Source organism: Botrytis cinerea, chromosome 9, assembly GCF_000143535.2.
Source record: "Botrytis cinerea B05.10 chromosome 9, complete sequence".
In the NCBI taxonomy this organism is placed as follows: Eukaryota; Fungi; Ascomycota; class Leotiomycetes; order Helotiales; family Sclerotiniaceae; genus Botrytis; species Botrytis cinerea.
Window position 1 is genome coordinate 1,445,527 of NC_037318.1, and position 21,816 is coordinate 1,467,342.

The following is a 21,816-nucleotide window of genomic DNA, read 5'->3' on the forward strand; positions in this document are numbered from 1 at the left end:
TACAGGGCTGTTCATGTACTTTCTCGTCATGCCATTGTTCCTTACTATCTTCATATATGTGTCACTTCCTGGCCTATCAATTCTCAAAGTAGAAGATGCTATCGAGAGGGGCGAAACAAATCCCTCTACTCATGACCATTTAGAGTTCTACGTAACGAAAACCTGCCTTGTTCATAGCCAGTCTGGGTCGGCAGCACACAATGTTACATGCTCCGCGCAGCCTTCAGGTATGTCTGATATAAGTATCTTATTTGATTCCGAAGAAACCGCAAAAGAGTATAATCTGACAGCTCTCTACAGATATCATAATTCAATTTATCCGACCGGAAATGCAAGATTTGTCTTCTAAAGTTCTAGAGATGGGAAAGAATAGACTCTTGGTCTACTTCCTCTTGTCGACAATGTCTATAGTTGCCTCACCATTTATAATCTTCATATTCAAGCTCTCCACAATTAGGAAACAATGCACCGCTCTATCTGTTTGCAATCTTGTTAAAAATCCAACTTCCATCTCTCGTTGACGCTACGTTCTAACTCAAATTTTCAATCAGATTGCCTTCATATTTCTCATACTAGCAACGACGGCTATCTCCCAACTACCTTCACAAGTCTTGAACGCGGTTTCTGCAACTGCATCGCCAAACAGAATATCGGTAGTAAGGGGAATTTGGCTCTTGTTTGTAAGCTGTCTGACCACAATCATTAGCTGTGTTACTTTGTATGTTTTCCTTGCTCTTGGTTGCAAAGATGTTTGGCGGGATGAAGATGAGAATTGGATTTGGGAGCATATACATTCATACTGCTTTTGTGGCTCTCGTTCCCAAAACGAAAGGTTGAGCATATCCACCTGCAGAGGTTGAATTTTAGTCCTGTAGAATTAACACCCTTTTTTGAGGTTTTCTAAAAATAACATTTTGTGAGTTTAGATTTTCCGACACGGCAAAATTAATATCTCCATCGACCCGAAGCTATTTTTGCACATTTGTTTGGGCTTGTACTTCCAAGTCTGTTCTCAAGTCACTTATTAGTACGATCAAACAGTGTGTATACAGAGAGGAAAAAAGCTGGTTGTGCTTTTAATTGAATTTGGCATGAAAGTAACTCACCTGTTGCTCATTTCTCTTTCCAATTGTATTGCAGTGACAGTCATTCTTCCCTTCCTGAGAATTTCTCCATATCAATCTTCTCATCATCACATGCGCACATGGACTCGCAAATGCGAATGACAGGGCTGAGTGAATTCTGAGTAGTGCATGACTCGATTCGAAGTTCTATAATAGTTGAATCAGGATTCAGGACTTGATAGTACATCCCGCCCAATCAACCTCTTTGGTAAAAAGAGGGGGAGATATTCTCGCTGAGTATCACATCACCGCAAAAGTTGACACATTCTTCTCAGCCCCTTTTCCACTGATCGAAATTCTGCATACTAAATTCTATCTTTCCCTAGTTCACTTACACACGAGTGCACCACTGGGATATCTTATGTGTTTCGGATTGAGCAGGAAGTGAATAATATTAGTGTGTAATTTCCTAGTTCGAGGCAATGCGGAATTTTAGATGACTTCGTGTAGAATCCAAACTCCAATTCATAAAGCTTTATAATCCTGCACAGCTGTCTCTTTTCTCACACAACTAACTATATTTCATCCCCACGAACCAGTCTCGGAGAGTCAAATAAATATACCTGTTCGCATCATGGTTGATAAAGCCCAAGATGAGGCGGAAAAGGCCGCTTTGAACCCATCTCCAGAAGAAGGCGCCGTTCCCAAGGAGAAAGTTGTTGAGCGAAGAGGTATGCCAGGGATTTGGAAGTCAGGAAGAAACTGCGTTTCGTACTTCGCTAGTCTCAGCATCTTCACGATCACCACTCTCCTGATGATTCCGGGCCTCGCTCTTGCGTGCTATCATCAGAGAGCACTTCAACTCCTTACGCTTACTACCATATCTACTGCTCCTGGTAAGACTATTGGAGGTTTGAATGCAACAAATGGAAGTGGAGACAATCTCACCTACAAGATTTATCTATGGTATTATTGTATCTTGGGCGTTGCTGCTGGAACTGGCAATTTTGTGACCATAACGGATGTTTGTCATCAATCAAGACAAGGTATGTGTCTCCAAATATTATTTTCTTGTCATGAAACCGCATATCTAACACCCTTTTCTTTAACGCAGCATTGACCTATCACATTCTCCCTTCCCTCAATTCAACTTTCATACCCCCTCTTCCTGGATACGATGCCTCTGGTCCTATCATGACAATAAATGGTCTCTTTCAGAACTACGCATACCCGGCTTTCGCTTCATATGTCGCCGCCATTTTTCTCTTGATAATTTTTGCAAGTTTCTTCAACTTGTGGTTCGGTGCTACCGCCACGCCACATAAGAAGATACTTATGCTCGTACTTTCCGTAAGTCACCCATTCCTTTCCCCCCCCTCTACGCAATTCACACAACCCAATCAAGTTCCTAATATGTCACCCCCTAGATCTTTACAGGTTGTTTCGCTACCCTTGCAGCACTCCAAACCTATCTCTGCTACCAAACCGTCTACGTGCTCAACCAAATCATGAAATATTCCAAATCCACTCTAAAAATATCCGTCACACCCGGTTTTCTCTACCTCATCATCATTCATCTCTTCTGGATCATCCTTCTTCTCAACGTCCTCATCATTCCCATCACAACTTGCACCAAGCGTCGCCGCGCTAAGCGACAACTTCAAGCCCTAGAAGCCGATGCACAAGAGCTCAAAGAAAAAGAGACTCTAGGCGGCGACACGAATGTACGTAGTAGTCCAGCGAAGTCTGCTGATTCAGATTCTAGTGACGATGATCACGATATGTCTCCTCGTGGTGTGCCTCAGTATGGTATGCCTCCTTATGGTATGTCCGCATATCCTCATCCCGGTATGCAAAATGAAGGATACTATGGTCATGGCTATGATATGCCGATGCCTATGCAACCACAGTCTGGAGAGCGCAAGAACAAGGGGAAGCGAGAGCAAGGAAGAGACAGCGAACGACGACAACTCAGAGAATCTGATGTTTGAAAATTGCATATCTGCAATATCATGATTTTTTATACCATTTTAGTTGAATTCCTAGATTTAGGATGACTTGGAGGAGTTGGGCGGGCCAAATAAATTTCACAACTTTCATGCCTTATTCTTTCGTTGAACTTTTGATAGAATATTTGGGCATGACTCGGAGGAGTCAGATAGAAGTCGAATACAAGTCATACCTTTTCATGATTCATGAATTGCGATCCATAGCATTTAGCACGAGGAAGTCTTATAAAGTTTCCACACGATTGCTTTCCTTCTCTGCTCCTTTACCATTTCCACTTTCGCGAATCTTCAGTAAAACATAAAGCACTACAACAAACATCCCAAATATCACCACGATGAAATGGTTTCACATCCCCGAAGAAAAACGCCAAGGTCCAGCCCGTAGCTATTACCGCGGTCTCTGCACCGTCACCACAGCCTCCATCATCGTAATCCTATTCATCCTCATATCCCTCGTGTGCCAATTCCCCGGCAAAAACAACTCGATCCTCGACATCGAAACCCCAAGTATCACCTACAAAATCTACATCTACCAATACTGCGTATCGAGCGGCCACGAAAATGACAGCGGAGTCGATCAAAACCCCAACGCAAGAGATGGATTGGGCTGCCATCTAGACCTTAACCGTAAGATCGTTTTCTCTTCGTATTCCCATTCCCCGATTCCCACACTTCACCACTTCATCACTACGTGATAAAACATCCCACACACGCAAATGAATAAACAATAAAACTAACCCACCATTACCAAACCCCTAGCCCTCGGCTACATCGTCGCCACAACCAACATGCAAGCAGAACCCAGCGATCTCGCCGCTTTCTACGCCTTAATGACGGCGGCATTCGCTTTCTACTACGTAGGCTGTCACGTCGTCGTTCTCACTATATATCTCTGGTGGCGTTGGTTTATGCGTCACTTTGACCCCCAAGATAAAGTGCCCAAGAAAAGTTTCACCAATCTGATGCTCGCGTGCTTTGTACGTATTTTATCCCACACCTATCAATCCCAACCCCAACCTCAAGCACAAACCCCCCCCTAAAAAAAGGGGCAAAAAAAAAAAAAAAAAAAAAGAAACTAATCTCTCTCTCAATCTCAAATCAGATCGGACTAATCATCTTTTGCATCCCCGCCTCCTGCCTAACCCACGCCTCCTATCTCAGCAGCGGGATATCCACCCCCGGAGCCCCAAAATCCTATTCCAAAATCGGGAATCTGTACATACTATTCGTGCATTCTCTCTGGCTCTGGTATCTCGCCTCTCTCCTGGTCATCTTTCTCCTCCGCAGAAAAGAGTATCCCCCGCCGCCCAGAGCGAAGCAGGAAAAGGAAGAAGACACGGAATCGGTTTCGGGTACATCGATGCCAGGTTCATATTTTCCAGGCTCGGAATCTGCGGGGTCGACGCTTCGTCCGGTGCAATTTGGAGAGGAGGCTAATGGATGGCGTCAATATTGACGAGGGGGAGCTCCCTTCACATATACATGTATACATAGACCTTTTTCTTCTTTTTTTCTTCTTATCTCGATGAGTAGAATATAAACAACCCTATATTCACAATACATGCCCAACGCATAAACCACAAATCCCTCTATCTTCACACAAGTGAACGATATAAGTGACAGCAAACAACCCATGTCCAAGTCACAACCACAACAACTCATGAAATTATGAATTCATTGCCATACTCAAGCTTGAAAAGTCGAGTATCATCAATTCATAAATCCATCAACTACTTAACTCCACAATCACACTCACACTCACACTCACACTCACACTCACACTAACCCTCCACAATCCTCTCCACAGCACCCTCATATCATATCATATCAAATCATATTATACCATCCCATTCCATCCCCAAACCTCAATATATCCATCTCACCATCCACCCCACCCCTCTATCCAGCCCCTATCAAAGTCCTCAGCATACTCCAACGTGCCTCAACGTCCACAAGTCTCCATCTCTCTAAACACCCCCAAGATAACTACTACACTTTAATGTCAATCTCAAAGAAAACATCCACTAGCCAAAGGTCTAAATCTCATTCCTTATGTGCTCCAAATCCATACATAATCAACAAAGGGCACTAGCCAACTCAATAATACCTGCTCGACACAATAATTGCGTTGCATACATAGATAGTCTCACTTCACATCTCATATCTCACCCACCCATGCAACCATGATTGAACACAAAACCCTATCAATTGCCAATCAAATCAAATTATTGAGTGTACGTGTGCATTGTCATCTACTACTAGGTTTCTCCTTTCTACCCAACGAATCTCATCCCTGCCGCTCTTATCCTCTCCTTGACCTTTGACCATCGAGTCTACATTACGCTTATACCGGTGTCACTCCAACAACTCTTTCCTTCCTCAAGACCACTTAGTGTCTAACCAACTACACGAGAATGGACGCATCTGAGTCCATTCGATCCAGTCACTGCCCGTAACCTTGTGTCTAAAAACCCATCCCAGTCCTCAAATCTCACTGGCATTAAAAAAGATTTCCCATCTTCCTCGCCCCTCCCCCTCCAACCTCCCTCGAGCTACGGGGTAGTTCATGTGTACTCCCATACGCCTATGAAATCAAATAACAATTTATGGGCCATTGACCCCTTAAGATAATTCAAGAAAAGAAAGATTCTTCATGATGTAAGAACCAAAGTTGAAGTTCAAGTGAAAAAATGTGAAAAGTTCTCTATTCCGAAAGTTCATGCAGAGTACCATATCCAAACTCGGGGGCGTTAGGCGAGAGTGATATAATACGCGATGAGTAACAGCAATGCAGGGAAAGGAGCAAAATGTGGAAAATATGGGTGCTTGATCAATGTTAGATCAGACGCAGACGTCCAGGTCCCTTGTTATCCAGAGTGCGATAAAGAGACAAATAACGAACTTGCTGTTGGTTGGTAATTTAAAGTAGCTGAGGTGTTGCGGTTGGCAATGGCTTGTTCTCAACTCTTGGCTTTCGTGGCCCTCCCTTCAAACTCTTAACTCTAGACAAGAATCCTCCACCATTGGATGCGGGAGCTCTGGATGATTCCCCGATGCTATCGCTAGTGACACGCCTTTCGATTCCTGGAGGGTTAGAAGGAGCGCGAGAGCGGCCAGGTCTTGGTGGCAATTCGGGAAATGCAAGTTTTTCTTCCTTGATGGTATCATCGCGCTTGCCAAATTCATTGAAAAATGGGTTGGCTTCATTCGCTCTACTTCCACCGGGTGTGTATCCGTCTGGAGAAGTGGCATTGTACATGCCTTCTGGGCTAGTCATTCTCCCAGGAGGTCCGTAATCGCGTCGGCTATTGATGCCGCGGATCTTCTGTGCCAGTGACTTCTTTCGAGATAGCCCACCATCCATACCGAATTGCTCATTCTGGTTCTTTTGAATGGCTGCACGAGAAGCTGGAGCACCCTCAAGGAAAGTAGAAGTTCCTAGGCCTATGGATTCTTCACCATGAACTGGCTCAACACGTGTGGTTGCACTTTCAATGGCAGATTCTGTGCGGCTAGGCATTCCTGGGCGATGCCCATAAGGTTCAAAATTATCGGCCTTATCTCCTCCACGAGAATAATCAAGATGTGCTTCTGCATCATTATTACCCATAAACGTTGCGTGATCAGGCTTCTTGTTCAAAGGTCCACCACCACCAAGGGAGTTATTGGCTGAATCTTTGGCGAAAGCTTGCATTGGTGCACGACGACTTCCTGTTCGATTACGGCCTGGCAAGCAGGCATCGAATGGTCCATCATGATGAAATGCTGTAGGCCGATTAGTAATGTTTTAATGATAGAGAATGATAGTCTTTAACCTACTGCCAATTCCGAAAATGCTGGTGGCATCTAGTTGATCGATAACATCGAGAGGTGCCTTCTTCTTGGTTTTGTCTGCAGCACGCTTACGATCACGGTATCGCTTTTCCTTCTCCAAGCGTCTACGTTCATCTTCTGGATCAAGTAATTTGGGCTTTCGTTCCATGATAGATGTGTCGGAGTTACGTCTTGCTCTTCGTTTTGGGCTATCGTTGGGGTCGGCAAAAATATCCAACTCTTCTTCGTTGCGTGGTCTGCTTATGGATGGTTTCCCAGCTGCTCTTCTCGCACGCATTGCCTCTTCCTGGGACCGCATTGGTCTGTGACCCGATGGTCTTCCCGGTGGGACGTTCTCTCCCTGAGGTCGGGTTGTGCTTGTGTTTGAGCGTGCCATTCCGGGTTTGCTGCTTCTGTTTGGAACAGGTTTATCACCGAGTGTCAGTTCGTCCTGTATGGTTGATGTCAGCATTACTTTCTTATGTAGCCATATCTAGCCAGCGAGATTATGATAAGAGTATTCATGGTTTGTGATGAACGTACAAATAAATCCGCGGCGTTTCCTGTAAGAGCTGGCCCTGGTGAAGTCGGGCTTGTTCGAGAAAATGCCATCGTGTCTGTTGATGTTTGATTCGTAGCTGGGGAATCGAGGAATGGATTTCGTGATAAAGGTCTTGGAGGAGGTTCTCGGGGGGAACGTTGGGTAGAAGAGGGCATAGCTGGAGACACGGCTCGATTCCTAAAGGGGTTGTTGGACGATAGATTGGCTGAAAGTCCAGGCGATCGATTGCCTGTTTAGAACATAAGATTCAGATATCAGTCTATGGATTCATGCTTGTCGATGATGGGGAATGATAGGAAGAGTGAAACGCTGGACATCCAACTTGATACAGGCCAGCCGTGATAAGTGGAGATGACAGTTTTGTCGTCGCAGGCTCGCGGCGCATAGATTACAAGAATGATTTGAACTTACCATCATAATCTGGTTGGATAGAGCTTAACGACATTGTGGCAAAGATTGTGATGACGACACAGATCCCAGAATTAATTACTGTAATAAGTTGTGATGAGTTGATTACAGGAATCAGGGGAATGTGATCCGGGTTATTTTTTTATCAATTTGACGTCGATGTATTGGTGTAGAAAGGAAATAAAGTTTTCTTCTTCCTCGTTCCTCTTTTTGAAGGATGTTTGAAAGCTTGATAGGTTTCTTTCTCGGCCAGGGAAACCAAGAAGTGTGCGGGTGCTGGATGGCGATGGCTGGTTGGTTGTTCGCACGCCGTTCGGAGGGTGATTGATATGAAGGAACGAGTGCGTTTCCTGGAGATTGGGACGGGGTGGTTTTGATGATTCTTGTTGGATCCTCTAGCTCGCCCTCTTCGAGAGCACTTGTACACGAGTGCTGTCCTATATCGTGCTGTAACTGAATCAAAGGAAACCACCTGAGCGAGCAAGGTAAAAGAGAACAGACCGATCGATTCTGGTCCGTGTCAGGATAAACGGTGAATTTCTTAGCGACCGAGGCCTAACCAAGCACTCACTACCTATGTGGTGTGCAAATTTGTGTTTGAGACGTGTAGAATCGATTGGATACCAATCTCAATACTAATGTCAATATGAGCCGATATTCCTTCCCCCCTTAAGCTTGAGAGAGGCGTCGTGTCGGCCGTCCTCCTTCCCTTTCTTTGGTCCTTTCACTTTAGGTCTCAAGATTAATTGCGCGCAATCAAACAAATTAAAATCCTTTGGGGAGCTTCGAAGGTGGTGCGGAAGGGATAGGAGGGGGAGGGAAAGAAATGTGGATAGAGATGGGACAGGATGTGAGATGCGAAAATGCTTGATGCACAATCGTAATCTTATATCCCCGTTCGTCTCCCTTGATACCCTTTGCTCAAATTGAATTCAGAGCCGAATTTGATTCGAGGATTTTGTATCAGGTGTGGATTCGATTTCGACTGCTTGACGATCTTCAAATTTAGTAATTGTGGTTCTCTACCGAATTCCCTGTCAAATCTGCAAAGGTACCAGTAGGGAACCGAGGGTTGAAATTGTTCAGGAGTCGATAATAATGTGGATGTGTACGTTGGGGGTTTTGAATGGAACAGTAAATGAAGGGCGAAATGAAGTTTGAAGTTCCAGATGCTTGATTAATTAACGGAAGGGTGAATGGGTGAGCATGAGGTGGTAAGTTGTATGGATCTATAAATTTGACCGTTTCCTCTTTCGTTGGAATGAGGGAGATGAAGAGGTCGAGGGAGAGAGGGCGAGAGGGAGAGGGAGGGAGAAGGAGAAGGAGAGGACGAGGAGGAGGGGAGAAGTGGAAGTTTTATGCGGAATCCACGGTATGTCAAAAGCGGGGAGTAGCTGTTCGTCCTTTTTCTCCGTATCTCTTCTCTTCTCTTCTCTTCTCTCCTCAATAAGTCGTGCCAGCCCGGTACAGTAAGAATGCTTATTAGGTACGATAATCTGATCGGAGGTGTGATGTGATGTGATTGCGTATATTGCAATCGTCCCTGTGAAGACAATCTATTCCCTTTTGATGCTTTCGATCAACAGCATCTGCCCAGGGAGGTGTGTATGTCAATTATCCAAACGAATAGACGAGTGCAGGCAGGTAGGCAAACTTCTTTTTTGGTACGATGACGATGTCTTTTGATATGACCATGCGCGACTTTCTTTTTTGGCGGGCTCAAAACGATAGTTAGGCGAAGGATGATTGATATTATTGTGTAGGATGTCCTACGGTGGATGTGGATGTGGATGTGGTGCAGTCAGTGGTAAATGAGGCTATTGAAAGAAGTTGTGTAGAAGTTCTTGTCTGTAGGTAGGTATCGAGGTAGTGTCCCTATGATATGTTTGCTGGAGGGGAAGAGGTAAAGAGGAGTCTTTCTTCCTTTTTGGGTCAAGGATGAATGAAGCAAAACATCAGATGAGCAGCTGATGAGTGAGGCCTTCTCTTGACTGTTTGAATCACACTTTCTTCTTTATTTAGCAACTGTCTACTTTCGTATCTAATATCAAATATCAAATATCTAATCTCTAATAGCTAATATCTGATAGATATTACAAAGTATTGAATGAATTATGGATACATAACACCTTCCTACCTTCCTCCCTTCCTCCCCCCCCTACATCCTACACTGCTTTGAATCCTACATCTCCTCAATCTTCTTTCCTTGTTGTCTTCTACCTTCCGCCTCGCCCCATTCCCCATTCCCCATTCCCTATGTATGCTGCACTTTTCTTTTGGCATCAATATCCAATGCCAAGAGAAGGTTGTCTGGAAGGGGCTTGGGTCCGAACAAGGAAGCTACTTAAAAGTTCGGGGAAACCTTGCTAATGTTTTGATACCATCATCCGAACGAAATGTGAAATCTCACCAACATAATGCAAAGCCTCAACTCCTAGGAGCAGGCACGACTTTGTGCAAATCTGAATGCAACCTCAAAAGGAGCCACCGATATAAAATACATGGTACACACGAGAAATCCCTTGTGCTCCTACCTATCACTACCTATGCTTGACCTGTCGTAAGTACCTTTCTACAGATCCCACCGATAAATCCCAATATTGATCTGGTTAGAGGAAGGATTGATCATATTTTTTGGGCTGAATAGCTCGAAAATAGTCCCACCTGTCGAAGATACATAAGAGCCTATTAAAAGAACTACCCATAGCCATTGACAGTAGTAGTATTGGGCAAAAGCCATTGACTCCTGAGCCACCCCATCTGAGAGTCCGTGGAGGAACACTTGCCTGGATGAGTTTAGTTTGGCGTCTTTGGACTCGACCGTCTCCAAAGGAACCGGCTGATGGTATCCAGTAGCAAGTCAAGATCGTACCTACCTAAGACCCTACTACGTATTGCTATCAGACCTTATCCCGATCCTTCGAAAGAACTTCCTTAAGACGGGGAAGGGGAGGGGAGAGGGTTTGGCAATTGGTACATCTCAAGATCTGTGAAAGATCGTATCGAAGAGTAGTGTGACTAGTGTATCTACCATCAATGGACGCCAAGAATTGGACATATTTTGAAGATTCTAGATTCTTTGGGGTTGGACATTCAATACAGAATAAAATGGATCGATTTTTTCCACTCCTCAATATTTCCATTGCCGAGATTTGTTTGTCCTGGCTAATAAATTGAACAGTGAACACACATATTTGACAGCAATGCCGAGAACTGGAGATTCTGAACATCCAAGTGGATCTACTTGTTAGCATCCACAGGGAGGAAAGATCTCGAGAGGGGTTGGGAATAGGGGACCTATGATAGCTTCAGGTACAAGAGTCAAGTCTCCACCCCAGATGGTTAGTTTGATGTTCCTGATGTTCCTGATGTTCCTCATTTTAAGCTTCAAAGCACCAACGAAATTTCACAGAAAAAAGGCTCCAATTTTGTAAGACCAACGAGACAGATAGAGTATGCAGAATGACAGCTTCACAATTTATGCGATGAAAATCCATCGGCGAATCTAGAGAAGTCTTCGAGAGCTCCGATTCATGCAAAAGTTCTTCCTGAGCATTGACAGATTGATTGTGATGCATTAGTTAGTAATTATTCAACAAGTCTTGGGTGGTTTCCTTCGGATGAGTGGGATTAGATAATAATAATGACTAATCATTCGATGTAAGGCCACCAGGGCCAAAATCCTACCTAGCCTTATCCATCAAAGCTTTATCGGTTTATGAGATCTACAGCCTTGTATATCACAATCAAACAAAATCATTCCCTCCCATCCATCATCCCATCATCCCCACGCACGCATCGTAAGCTTGAACTCAATCTCCTATACCCAACTTCTCTATCGATTTCGAATTTCAACGACGTCATCACACTTTCATCTTCCGTTCCGCCCTGTTCCACCACCAAAGGTTCCGCGAAACATCCGCAGATTTCGCAGATTTCCCCGGGCGCGATCAAATCCATCCCTTGCTTCACAGGTACATTTTGCGCAACTCAGCACACGCAACGCGAAAACAAAATGACGACGATCAATTCCCCCCCGGAAGATATTAAGATGGGGGATGGTACCAGGGTAACCCCTTCGGTATCTGGCGAGAATGAGGAACCAAAATTTGGGGGATTTTCGAGGTTTGAAATCGAACTCGAGGTATGTTGAGGAATTTAAATGTTTTCTTGGGGTTTGGGAGAGTGGACTCGTGGAATAAAGGGTTATCATGGAACTGGTAGAGTTGTGCATATTGTCTTCTGCAAGTTCGCACATGGGGGCTTGAATATCCATTCCCTTTGAACTCGAACTTTCCCTCTACAACTCCTAATTATTATTGCCCCCCTTCCAATCTCCATCTACTTAATGTTCACCTGCTGACTCTCTCTAGTTCATAAACGCCATCTCATCGCCCCACTACCTAATGCACTTAGCCTCCCTCTCCTCTGGCACTCTCCTCAGCTCCCCGCCATTCATCGCCTACCTGAAATATCTACAATACTTTACTCAACCCCCATATCTCAAATTCCTCACCTATCCTGGACCTAGTCTAAAGCATCTAGAGTTATTACAAAATGAGAATTTCCGGAGGGATTGTTTGAGTATAGATATTATAAGTCTGCTCGCTAATGAGGATATGGCAGCAGTGGAGAGGTGGCAGAAGGAATGATGCAGTGGAGGGAATGGAGAAATCAATAATCCATCCATGTTCCATAGGTAGATCCGTCGGACTTAATTTCGAGAGCATATGCTTCGAGCGGGTTGGCTCTCACTCGCCTTTTATCAGAAGATCCTATTATAGGACAGTCGCATTTATCATTTGCGCTCATCAGCAATTTGAAGGCTGGCATGATACTATACTCGAGAAAGGTTTACCAGCACGCGAGTTGAAGTATTGGATCAGGCTTACCCGAAGGCATTGACGATGGGAAAAATGTTTCGCGATATACCAGGAGTTCTAGGTTTGAGGTATGAAGCAATTGACTACATTGGAATGGTGGCATGGGAGAACAAGTATGGCTGAGAAGTAGAGGCTTCTTTTTAATACTTCTAAATTAGAATAAAATCTGACGCCTTTTATGATGTGGAGTCTACAACCAAATGCAGACTACCTATCTCACAAGGTATATTAACCATTACGCCGTGTTGCAAAAGCCCAACCCAGATGTCCTACGCCATGTTCGCTCAAATTTTGATCTTAAGTTTCCCAGTGAAATCTGCGTGACAGGTCCCTTCGCGATCATGCATCTAACATGTTGTTTCATGTCGACGTCCCCCAACTTCGTCGCAAAGATAATTTTGCAAACCCATTCTCATTAATCTAATTCTCTCTCCATTGGTTCGTACATGTCATACACTGCACCCGGATTGTTAGCCTCATTCCTCTTACATCATAATCATTCACGACCTCCCCTTCTTTTTCCCCCTCATCCTCTCCCTGATCCCTCCTGTTCTTGAAATTGCTACTAGCACCCCTACTTTCCAAACCCCAAACAACCCAAGTAGCGAAGACAAAAAGAAGACTTACCCTATAAAATCCCGTCATCGGTTCATCCGCACTCCGAATCTGCACAAATCTCGCCGCTGCCACCATACCATTACACTCACTATTCGCGCACTGTTTAGGATAGGTATCGGCATTTGCCCAGGCATCTTTACCGCCAAACACATCTTCCTTTTCTTCGCGCACAAAGGTTTTGCGATCGAAGATGGAGCGGGTGAGGATGTATTGGTAGGGACAGGTGAGACATTCGAGACGGTTTGCGCCGGTGAGATCTTGCGTCGAGGTGGGTGTGGGGGTCGAGGAATGCGGTGTCACGGAGACGGTGAGGATGTTGCTGCAGGAGGGGCAGACTGATGGGTGAGAGAGATTAGTTAGAGAGAGGGAGGAGGATGGAGGGGTAGGGAGGGAGGGGCGTACAGAGAAGCATTTTGATGGTTTGGGATTGATATCGGATTTTCGAAGTGCTCGGTATTCCTTTCTTCCCTTTTTCCCAATTCGTTCCTGTGAGTCTTTCTAATCTCTCGCAAATCACAGTTATCAGCTCCCACAAAATTCGCCAATTGTATTGTTGATTCAACGTCGCGCGCAATTTCCAAAGTCGAATAGTTAATCTCAAGCTCTTTATCAATTTTATCAACCTCATCATAGGAACTTTTTTTTCCCGCTCCCACCGCTTACATAAGGACAGCCCACCCTCACACAGCATATCTCATCCCACCTTCCAATCACAAACCTCCCAGCAAAAGCGTCCTCGGACCCAAACCTAAAAACTCCACCGATAGGTCCTACCCTCACCCGACTGAGTGAAATGGGGCAGGCTCAGTCGACAGGGGTGCTAGGCTCTGGGCTGAAAAATGTTGGCCTGTTGTTACAGAGTCGGTGCGTTTGGTTCGGAGGAGTGGATTGATTGATGGATGGGTGTTTGGAGAAGCGCTGGACTGACCTTACTTTCTATACCTACGAACTACAGACGTGCATACATACACACGGAGGATTCTGCAAGATCGGATCAGATACTTTTTTCTTCTCCTCTCTCGTCTTATAGTTATCTTTTTTTCTTCTTCTACGAGCAGACGTATGTGTGTGTCTTTCGTCTGAATAGTTTGAGAGAAGCAAGGATCTGCAATTACGAATTTACGAGAATACGAAAGGTTGAGGAAGGGAAGAGTGTCTGTTGTGTCGACGATTGTTTGAGTTGGGTTACGGAGTCTTGTACGCTGCGCCGTGGGTGACTTGACTTGAGTTATTTGAGGTCTTCGGATTGTGAAGTTTGGGATTGCTGTATTGTGGACGAAAGGAAACGGAAACGGAAAGATCAGATAAAATGGCGGATCCGAGAAATGTTGAGTATGAAGAGGAAGAGGTGCACCTGCCTATACTTCCTCATCCAAGTATTTATACTAACACGCCATTTTCAAGACCCCAATCGAGACACAAATTCGATCCGCGATCTCCACCAACTCAGTAGGCACTCTGAATGTTGCACTCGAGAGGTTTTCTACTCCAGAAGAGGGTGCTGAATACCTCAACACCCATGCATTGGATAGAGATGGAAATGTAGCATATCACTTTGCTGCTAGGAAAGGAAAAGGTAAATCCATACTTGCATCCATATCTCAACACCAATGTTTCCCGCCTCATTACAATCAGACAAAAGAATACCCATTAACACAGAAATTCCCATGAAGCTCAAATTGTCAACGAACTCCTCGATTTAGAAGGATTCGAATGCGACCCCCTAAACCGCAACGGCGAAACACCGTTACATTCTGCCGTCCGCTGGGTAAACGACACCAGAGACAACTGGTCTGCGGGTCTTGAGCTGGTCGAGATGATGCTCGAAGCCGGTAGTGATAATCGAATTCGCAATAAGCAAGGCAAAACCGCTGCTGACTTGGTCGAAGCACACCGAGACTTGAAACAGTTACTAAAAGATCACGAATATGAGGAGTATGACGAAAATGGTGAGCCAGTAGTGAAGGCACCTGAGCCTGAGAAGATCGAATCGGGATATCTGGATATCGATGAGGCACAAAATGAGGAGGATGATGATGCTGGAAGTGCATACAGTGGGAGTGACAGTGAAGAGGAAGCTGAGTGGAACAGACTTCGACAAGAGAAAGAAAGAAAAGCGAATTAGAATAGATGTTTCTATATGTCTCATCTTTTTGCCCGTATATTTCAAAGTTGGTTGATTGGATTCTAGACTTGAGAAGTAGAACTGTGGATATGGCATGGTGGCATAAGGCCTAGAAGATGACAGAGGGGATACTAGTGTATTGTGCGATGCGAGGTGAACAGATGATGTTGAGAATTATATAACTTTGTGTTTTCATGGATTGAAACTTTGTAGTTTTAGAAGCATAGAATTGCGGAGTTGCATTATGTCACTCGGCTATCCATATCGACAGGTATGAAAGGCTTTGTTTTATCTAGGCTTGATATTTTACCTTGTTCTTTTTAGTTTGATGCTTTTTCGCTTGTGCTTTATTCCATGCCTATTCGTTCCTTTCGGCCTTTCTGGGTGTTCATATGCACGAACGTAAGAAAGAAAGCACCTTGATCAGCGTCGATAGACCACATCGATCTGGTTGTCCATAGCATACGTGACCTTCGAAGTTGGTAGGTTACCACGCCCATTGCAATTCATCCATTGAGATGCTCTGGTGTAAGTACAGGTAAACATGTCCATGACAGATAGCTGCATTTGATTACCAAAATGTGAATTGATATTCTCCGTTCATAGGAAGAAATATACAAGTTTACAGCTTTTTATCTCAATTAGATTAGATCAAGAGTTTCCCTTTCCCATCCTTCGTACTCCGCCCATTTATACGAATCAAAATACCGATTCCCATTTGCGTGCTTCTCAGAGAGCCAGATATAGCCTACTCGCCGATAGGTTTTCATTTGCACATTAGTGTCTGCGGCATGACTTCTACTGCCGTCTGGATCTGCAGCTCCAACTTCAGCATTTGGCATCTCATTCCCATCTCTATTCTCATCACCCACATTACCAGCCACGAGTTTCAATACCAAACCATGTGCCTGACGTCCCTGCTTCGCAATAAAAAGAACCTTGTATCGTACATTATTCGCCTTGTATATCTTATTCGGTTCCATGTTACTCTCGCTCGGTCCTGTCCTGTCTGCTAGATCTGATTCCCGCGGGTGTGGATTGTAAAGAAACATGGATGATTTCCCTAGCCGACATGTATAAAATGCTGTTTTCCGTCGTCCTCTTCCGTTCCTTTGTACATCCCAGTGTATATACCCAGAAGGTTTACTTTTTTGGTTCGTTATGATGTCATCCACGCCTCGCATTATCATTGTACTCCCAGAAACAACTATCGAGGCCATTTTGATTTCTCCAAACGGGTTCTGGCCAGCGAGTTTCACATCGTGGGATATGAGAAGCGGGTCAATGTCCGTATTTGTAAAGTCGGCATTGAAAGCCGTTTGATTGAATGCGATTTTGCCGTTGGTAGTCGCCCACGACCATGAAGGTGCGCGTTGAATTGATGGACTCACATCATCTTTGTAATACCATATTAATCCTTGTCGAAAATGACTACTCCAGATTCCAGCAATGTACAAGGAGTTTGGAAACCCATGTGCCCAGAGAACGTCCCGCACTAGTGTTACGATACCAGAAAAGGCGATGAATTTATCTGAAGTACGTGTGAGGTTTCGTGAACAATAGTCAACCACCATCTGTTTGTGATACTCTTCGATGAGTTTCCTGCATGTTTGAGAATCATGGAATTCTTTCGTTGTATTCTTGCGCTCGTAAACATATCGACTTTTGACCGTATCGGGGTTTTGGAGCCCTTGAGGTAGATGTATGCGGTCTTTGATTTGATCGTAACGAAATGCTCGTTGATTGACAACTTTCCATGGACGTAAACCATCCGCAGCTTCGTAGTTGTGTAAGCATTGCCAGTAGATTTGTTGATGACCGTAAAACAATGTACGAGCTGATAATACCTCTTCTTGCAATGTCCATCCTCGTGCGGCGAGTGGTTCATCACGCAGTAAATCGCCGAGATTTTCTCGCTTGATGTTTGGAAGAACCATATCGACGTGGTCTTCAGGTTTGCCATCTTTTGATAGCTTGAGACTAATGCTAATTCCGCTAAGCTCGTAGTCCGTGAAGGTATGTAAGATGCCATCTGTAGATTTTGAAGCCGTCGAGGCTGCAATCGTAAATATGGCATCGTGATAGACTTGGCCCATGTGTTTAGATTCGATTTCCCAATCTTCCAGGGAGTCTTGCATGATGCATAAGCAGTCAATCCATAAGTATTCGAACCCGAGTCTACGGGTAAGCAAAACCGCATCTCGAAAATTGGCTGGTAATCGAGCCATTGAAATTTTGCCCTTGAACTCTTCAAGAGTTTGCGTGGTTAAGGCAATGCTGATGTGGCCACCCCAGCAATGACTCAAGGCTATATATTTACCAAACTTCCCATTTGTCGGAAGTATATAAGGATCCCGATCGTCCGAACCAACATGAATGACTCTTGATGGCAATTCTTTATCCTCGACCAAAGGACATTCGTAATGCCTCTCATCACAAGTCTTTAACCAATCTCTAGCAATTTTGCAATTGGTCTCCGATCCAAGATCAGGATCAATAGTATAATGACCAATTTGAAACCCCTCGACGACTCTAATTCTATCTATGACACTCGGAGTTAGTGATTCATCCCAATATCAACGGCATAATACGTACAAGAAAACAAAACCCCTTACCTCTAGGTGCCTGCAGCGACAACATCAACGGCACATCATCGTGCTCCCCAAAACCAAAACAAACCGCATTCAAAATCTCACTCCCATTTTTCTCCGGGACAACACTCTCATTTCCTCTAATCTCAACGCGAAAGCCCGTCGATAAGCCCTCTCTCTCGCTCTCCAACAACACTTCCTTGTACTTCACTTCATGCCACGGCGGCCTCTGCAGTCCCCTATCCAAAGACGCCACGAGCAATTTGCACAACTCGCAGCCTGCGCGAGCCGCGGCCACGATATCATCGTATGTAGAGTGATGTTTCCATTTCTTTTCATCGGCTTTGGATACGCCGGTATTTGCTTTCGCCAGGAGAATAAGATCGGTCACATTAATACTATCGCAAAGAGCACACAGCATACCTTTCTCTCTCTCTCTCTCTCGCTCTCTCACACACACACACCGAATCCAGTAACCCGTTCCGAGAATCCAAAGTACAACAACTAACTCACAACTAACTCACCACAAAACCAAATCAAAACCAAGTCAAAACCAAACCAAAGCCAAAGAAAGACAGTAATCACAAAAAACAATCTCCAAATTCCAAACATCAAATCCAAGGAACAAGTATCATAATCATTCTCCACCTTCCGGTCCCTCCCTCCGTCCCTCCTCGACCCGCACCGTGGCAAAAACACATCCATTATACACCCATGCAATGCATATAAGCATGGCATGGCATGGGCGTCTATCTGCATAACGTACCAGTATCAACATCAACATCATGTATAAACGGCACAGCAGCACATCACATGACATCACATCATAGCAAAGCAAAGCAAAGCATAGTATCGCATACACACATGCACGTACACATATAAAACGCAACACACCTACCTCCCAGACGAGGAAGAAGGAATCCCTCTTCTACTGCGACTCGGATTCCCATGCTCAAAGATTGTAAGATTACTCGTATGCTAATTCGCCATGCTAAAGTCATCTAGTTTACTTACGATTTTCGATTCTATGCTATTTTGTGCTATCCCATCCCATCCCATTCCATCCGCACACAAAGAAAACAAAACAAAAGCCCTACTCCGTACTTTCCACCCCTCTTTTCCTTACTCACTCACTCACTCACTCACTCACTCATCCCAGCCCCAGCGCTTAAAATCTAAACCCTAAAGTCTAACCCCCCCCACCAAAACAACCCTCGCTTTCTCTTTTTCTCTCTCTCTCAACTCCTCTCTTCTCTCTTTTTCCTCCCTCACACTTCAAACCTACACACACAATCCCAGATCTTCTCTCTTCTCCTCTCATCTCCTCTCTTCTCATCTCATCTCTTCTCATCTCATTCGTTCACGCATTCCCCATCCCATCCCGTACTCCTTACAGAATCTCAAACACATAGACCTTACCATACTATACCAAACCAAACCATCCAACCCATCCAACCCAATCCATCAAAATCCCCCTACCCCCCCTACCACCTACCAGCCAATCAAATTCATTAGACGCGGAAACGCGGCCCCCTGCCGATAACCGCTTTTCCCTTTTCCCTCGTACCCGCATCGATCATCAGGTATAGATTGGACGATTGGATGATTGGATGATTGGGTATTTTTCATGTTACATTTACTCAATCCTTATTATTGGAAGTCTAGTTTTTTGGTCGTCAGACTCGAGGGATTGTTAGAACTGTAAACGCATGGGAATATATGATATAATAGGTATCTAATAGGTAAAGGTATCATAAGAAAACTCAGGTACGTCACTCATCTCAGCTTCTCATGCCAACTCCTCTTCTCATCTTATACCATCCACCCACCAGACGAAAGCAGATTAATAAAAAGCCATTACACAACAATAAGGGTATCTCAACGCCACATAACATGAACTCCCCATCTCCCATCTTCCCCTCTCCACTTTATTCCCCAACTTCACTCGACCTTTATCCTCATCCCCCCTGTCCAATCATTCAATCAAAACTAATCCAATTTATACACTCCCCCCTTCCATCATCAACACAACCAAATCCCCCAAACCAGCACTCCCACCAACGCCCCCCAGCTCCCCAATTTCGCTTTCTCCGACAATCCCTCTCCGGCCGTACTCTTTACCGCCATTTCATTAATATACGTCTCGTTCATCGCGGTCTCAATAATATCCTTTGTAACTTTCCCCGCGCTAGCAATTTTCCTCATCTGATCCCCTAGTACCTTCAAAATATTCGTACTCCTTCCTACTGGACAAAACACAATTTCCCATCCACCTCCCGTCGGGATGATGAACGTAGATGTTTGATCATCAAACGGATAACCATATGCATCTGGGCAGATAGCATTTGCCGCATTTGCGAAGTCATTACGAGGGCATAATTGAGGTTGATCATAAGCACCTGTGCAGCAATCCGACGGTTTGTTATCTTTAGCACAAGCGGAAAGACAGGGGTCGAATGTTGGACGTTGGATGTTGTCGTCTGGGTAAGGATAGACGCCATCACCTGGTTTGTCGGGTGGCGTCTTTTGAAGATTCCACGGACACCAACTCATAGCTGCGTCGTTGGTAACTTTGCCCTCTAGCGGAATAGGATATGTAGAATTTGAGGAGTTGCCGTTTGTACCTGTGACAGCTGGGGACGCGAGGTAACCGGTCGAGGCAATACAAGCGGCATTTACAAGGTTTGGTGGAATGGCTTGGAGTGCGGGATTGTCACCGGGAATGTATACAATTCCCATGGGGATATTGTAGCCATCCACTAGAGAAATATCATAGAAAGTCTGAGAACCTCCGTTTCCTGCCAAATCAAACTCCGCTAGAGTGACCGGAGTCTCGCCCTACAACAGTGAGTAACTATCCGCATGTAATAATATCAAGCAAACTTACAGTAATAGAACAATCCAAGAGACCACCACAATCGCCAGTAACACAAGCAGAACCAGAACCATCATTCCCGGCAGCATTACTAGCTCCACCACCTCCAACCGCAAAACTACAATTGGTGCGTCCCCAAATTCTTCCTTGCCAGTCAGCACTGACTGTCAAGGACTTACTCTCTCCAGTTTGAAGAGCAAATCCTCCTACTCCAGCACCAGTTCCTGCTTGAGTACCAATTCCAGGCCATATCGTTTCAGGACACATGTTGCTCACCACCAGTGGAATTGCGCCATCTCTCTTCTTAGGAGGACCTTTCCGAACAGGTCGATTAGGGTCCCAATTTGGTTTCCAGGTAGCTCTGTTGCGATAGTATGTATGGGCATCTGCAATAGGAAGCATAGCAAGACAAATACTAGCAGCTAGGAGTTTTCTGGACATCGAGGAGGATTTTCGCGATCGGTGCGATTTGGTAGAACCCATCCTGTCCAGTGCTTTTTCGCACTTCATAATGAATTCGACCTCAGAATATGTTATCGTTCAATTGGTAAAATCGTAACTCGTATTCACATTCGTAAATTTGTATCTCAACACACAAGTTCGTTGGAAGAAAAACAAAGTAGCAAAACAAACAAAAACAAGCCAAAGGAAGGTAGAGGTATATTAGAATCAAGGATCCTGGATCGCCACAGTTATTCCTTGATATCGTGGGTAAGATGAAGCAAGATTTCCTCGACTTGGTTGAATTGGCCTGGTTGGTCTCGTCTGGTATGGTTATTCTCCTCCGATCTGATGTGAATGGATATGGTTGGTCAGAAGCTTCCCAAACAAACCGTTTCAATACCAATCACTCAATCCCTCATAAACC

At 44.7% G+C, this 21,816-nt stretch overlaps 8 protein-coding genes across 8 annotated transcripts; 4 read left to right on the forward strand and 4 right to left on the reverse strand.

Moving 5' to 3' along the window:
* Positions 1-1,141: 1,141 nt before the first annotated feature.
* BCIN_09g04080 (hypothetical protein) lies at positions 1,142-3,163 on the forward strand. The gene is made up of 3 exons (XM_001551484.2): positions 1,142-2,110; positions 2,179-2,414; positions 2,492-3,163. Exons 1-3 carry the CDS (start codon positions 1,699-1,701, stop codon positions 3,053-3,055), a joined length of 1,212 nt encoding a protein of 403 aa, XP_001551534.1. The 5' UTR covers positions 1,142-1,698; the 3' UTR covers positions 3,056-3,163.
* Positions 3,164-3,313: 150 nt separating this feature from the next.
* BCIN_09g04090 (hypothetical protein) lies at positions 3,314-4,958 on the forward strand. Its single transcript, XM_024695109.1, has 3 exons — positions 3,314-3,700; positions 3,833-4,050; positions 4,176-4,958. The coding sequence occupies exons 1-3, from the start codon at positions 3,409-3,411 to the stop codon at positions 4,527-4,529; spliced, it is 864 nt and encodes a 287-aa protein (XP_024550902.1). The 5' UTR covers positions 3,314-3,408; the 3' UTR covers positions 4,530-4,958.
* Positions 4,959-5,261: 303 nt separating this feature from the next.
* BCIN_09g04100 (hypothetical protein) lies at positions 5,262-9,838 on the reverse strand. The gene is made up of 4 exons (XM_024695110.1): positions 7,860-9,838; positions 7,430-7,677; positions 6,893-7,337; positions 5,262-6,838 (listed from the first exon to the last, which is right to left on the reverse strand). Exons 1-4 carry the CDS (start codon positions 7,891-7,893, stop codon positions 5,994-5,996), a joined length of 1,572 nt encoding a protein of 523 aa, XP_024550903.1. The 5' UTR covers positions 7,894-9,838; the 3' UTR covers positions 5,262-5,993.
* A 1,690-nt stretch (positions 9,839-11,528) lies between these two features.
* Positions 11,529-12,587, forward strand: Bcsoh1. Its single transcript, XM_001551480.2, has 2 exons — positions 11,529-12,000; positions 12,230-12,587. Exons 1-2 carry the CDS (start codon positions 11,575-11,577, stop codon positions 12,506-12,508), a joined length of 705 nt encoding a protein of 234 aa, XP_001551530.2. The 5' UTR covers positions 11,529-11,574; the 3' UTR covers positions 12,509-12,587.
* Positions 12,588-12,866: 279 nt separating this feature from the next.
* On the reverse strand, positions 12,867-14,106 carry Bcrpc11. The gene is made up of 3 exons (XM_024695111.1): positions 13,760-14,106; positions 13,367-13,692; positions 12,867-13,195 (listed from the first exon to the last, which is right to left on the reverse strand). The coding sequence occupies exons 1-3, from the start codon at positions 14,046-14,048 to the stop codon at positions 13,160-13,162; spliced, it is 651 nt and encodes a 216-aa protein (XP_024550904.1). The 5' UTR covers positions 14,049-14,106; the 3' UTR covers positions 12,867-13,159.
* A 33-nt stretch (positions 14,107-14,139) lies between these two features.
* Positions 14,140-15,811, forward strand: BCIN_09g04130 (hypothetical protein). The gene is made up of 3 exons (XM_001551477.2): positions 14,140-14,705; positions 14,762-14,933; positions 15,031-15,811. Exons 1-3 carry the CDS (start codon positions 14,667-14,669, stop codon positions 15,480-15,482), a joined length of 663 nt encoding a protein of 220 aa, XP_001551527.2. The 5' UTR covers positions 14,140-14,666; the 3' UTR covers positions 15,483-15,811.
* A 151-nt stretch (positions 15,812-15,962) lies between these two features.
* Positions 15,963-18,899, reverse strand: BCIN_09g04140 (hypothetical protein). The gene is made up of 2 exons (XM_024695112.1): positions 18,098-18,899; positions 15,963-18,024 (listed from the first exon to the last, which is right to left on the reverse strand). Exons 1-2 carry the CDS (start codon positions 18,492-18,494, stop codon positions 16,124-16,126), a joined length of 2,298 nt encoding a protein of 765 aa, XP_024550905.1. The 5' UTR covers positions 18,495-18,899; the 3' UTR covers positions 15,963-16,123.
* A 212-nt stretch (positions 18,900-19,111) lies between these two features.
* Positions 19,112-21,592, reverse strand: BCIN_09g04150 (hypothetical protein). The gene is made up of 2 exons (XM_001549406.2): positions 20,961-21,592; positions 19,112-20,911 (listed from the first exon to the last, which is right to left on the reverse strand). Exons 1-2 carry the CDS (start codon positions 21,456-21,458, stop codon positions 20,096-20,098), a joined length of 1,314 nt encoding a protein of 437 aa, XP_001549456.2. The 5' UTR covers positions 21,459-21,592; the 3' UTR covers positions 19,112-20,095.
* Between the last annotated feature and the right edge of the window lie 224 nt (positions 21,593-21,816).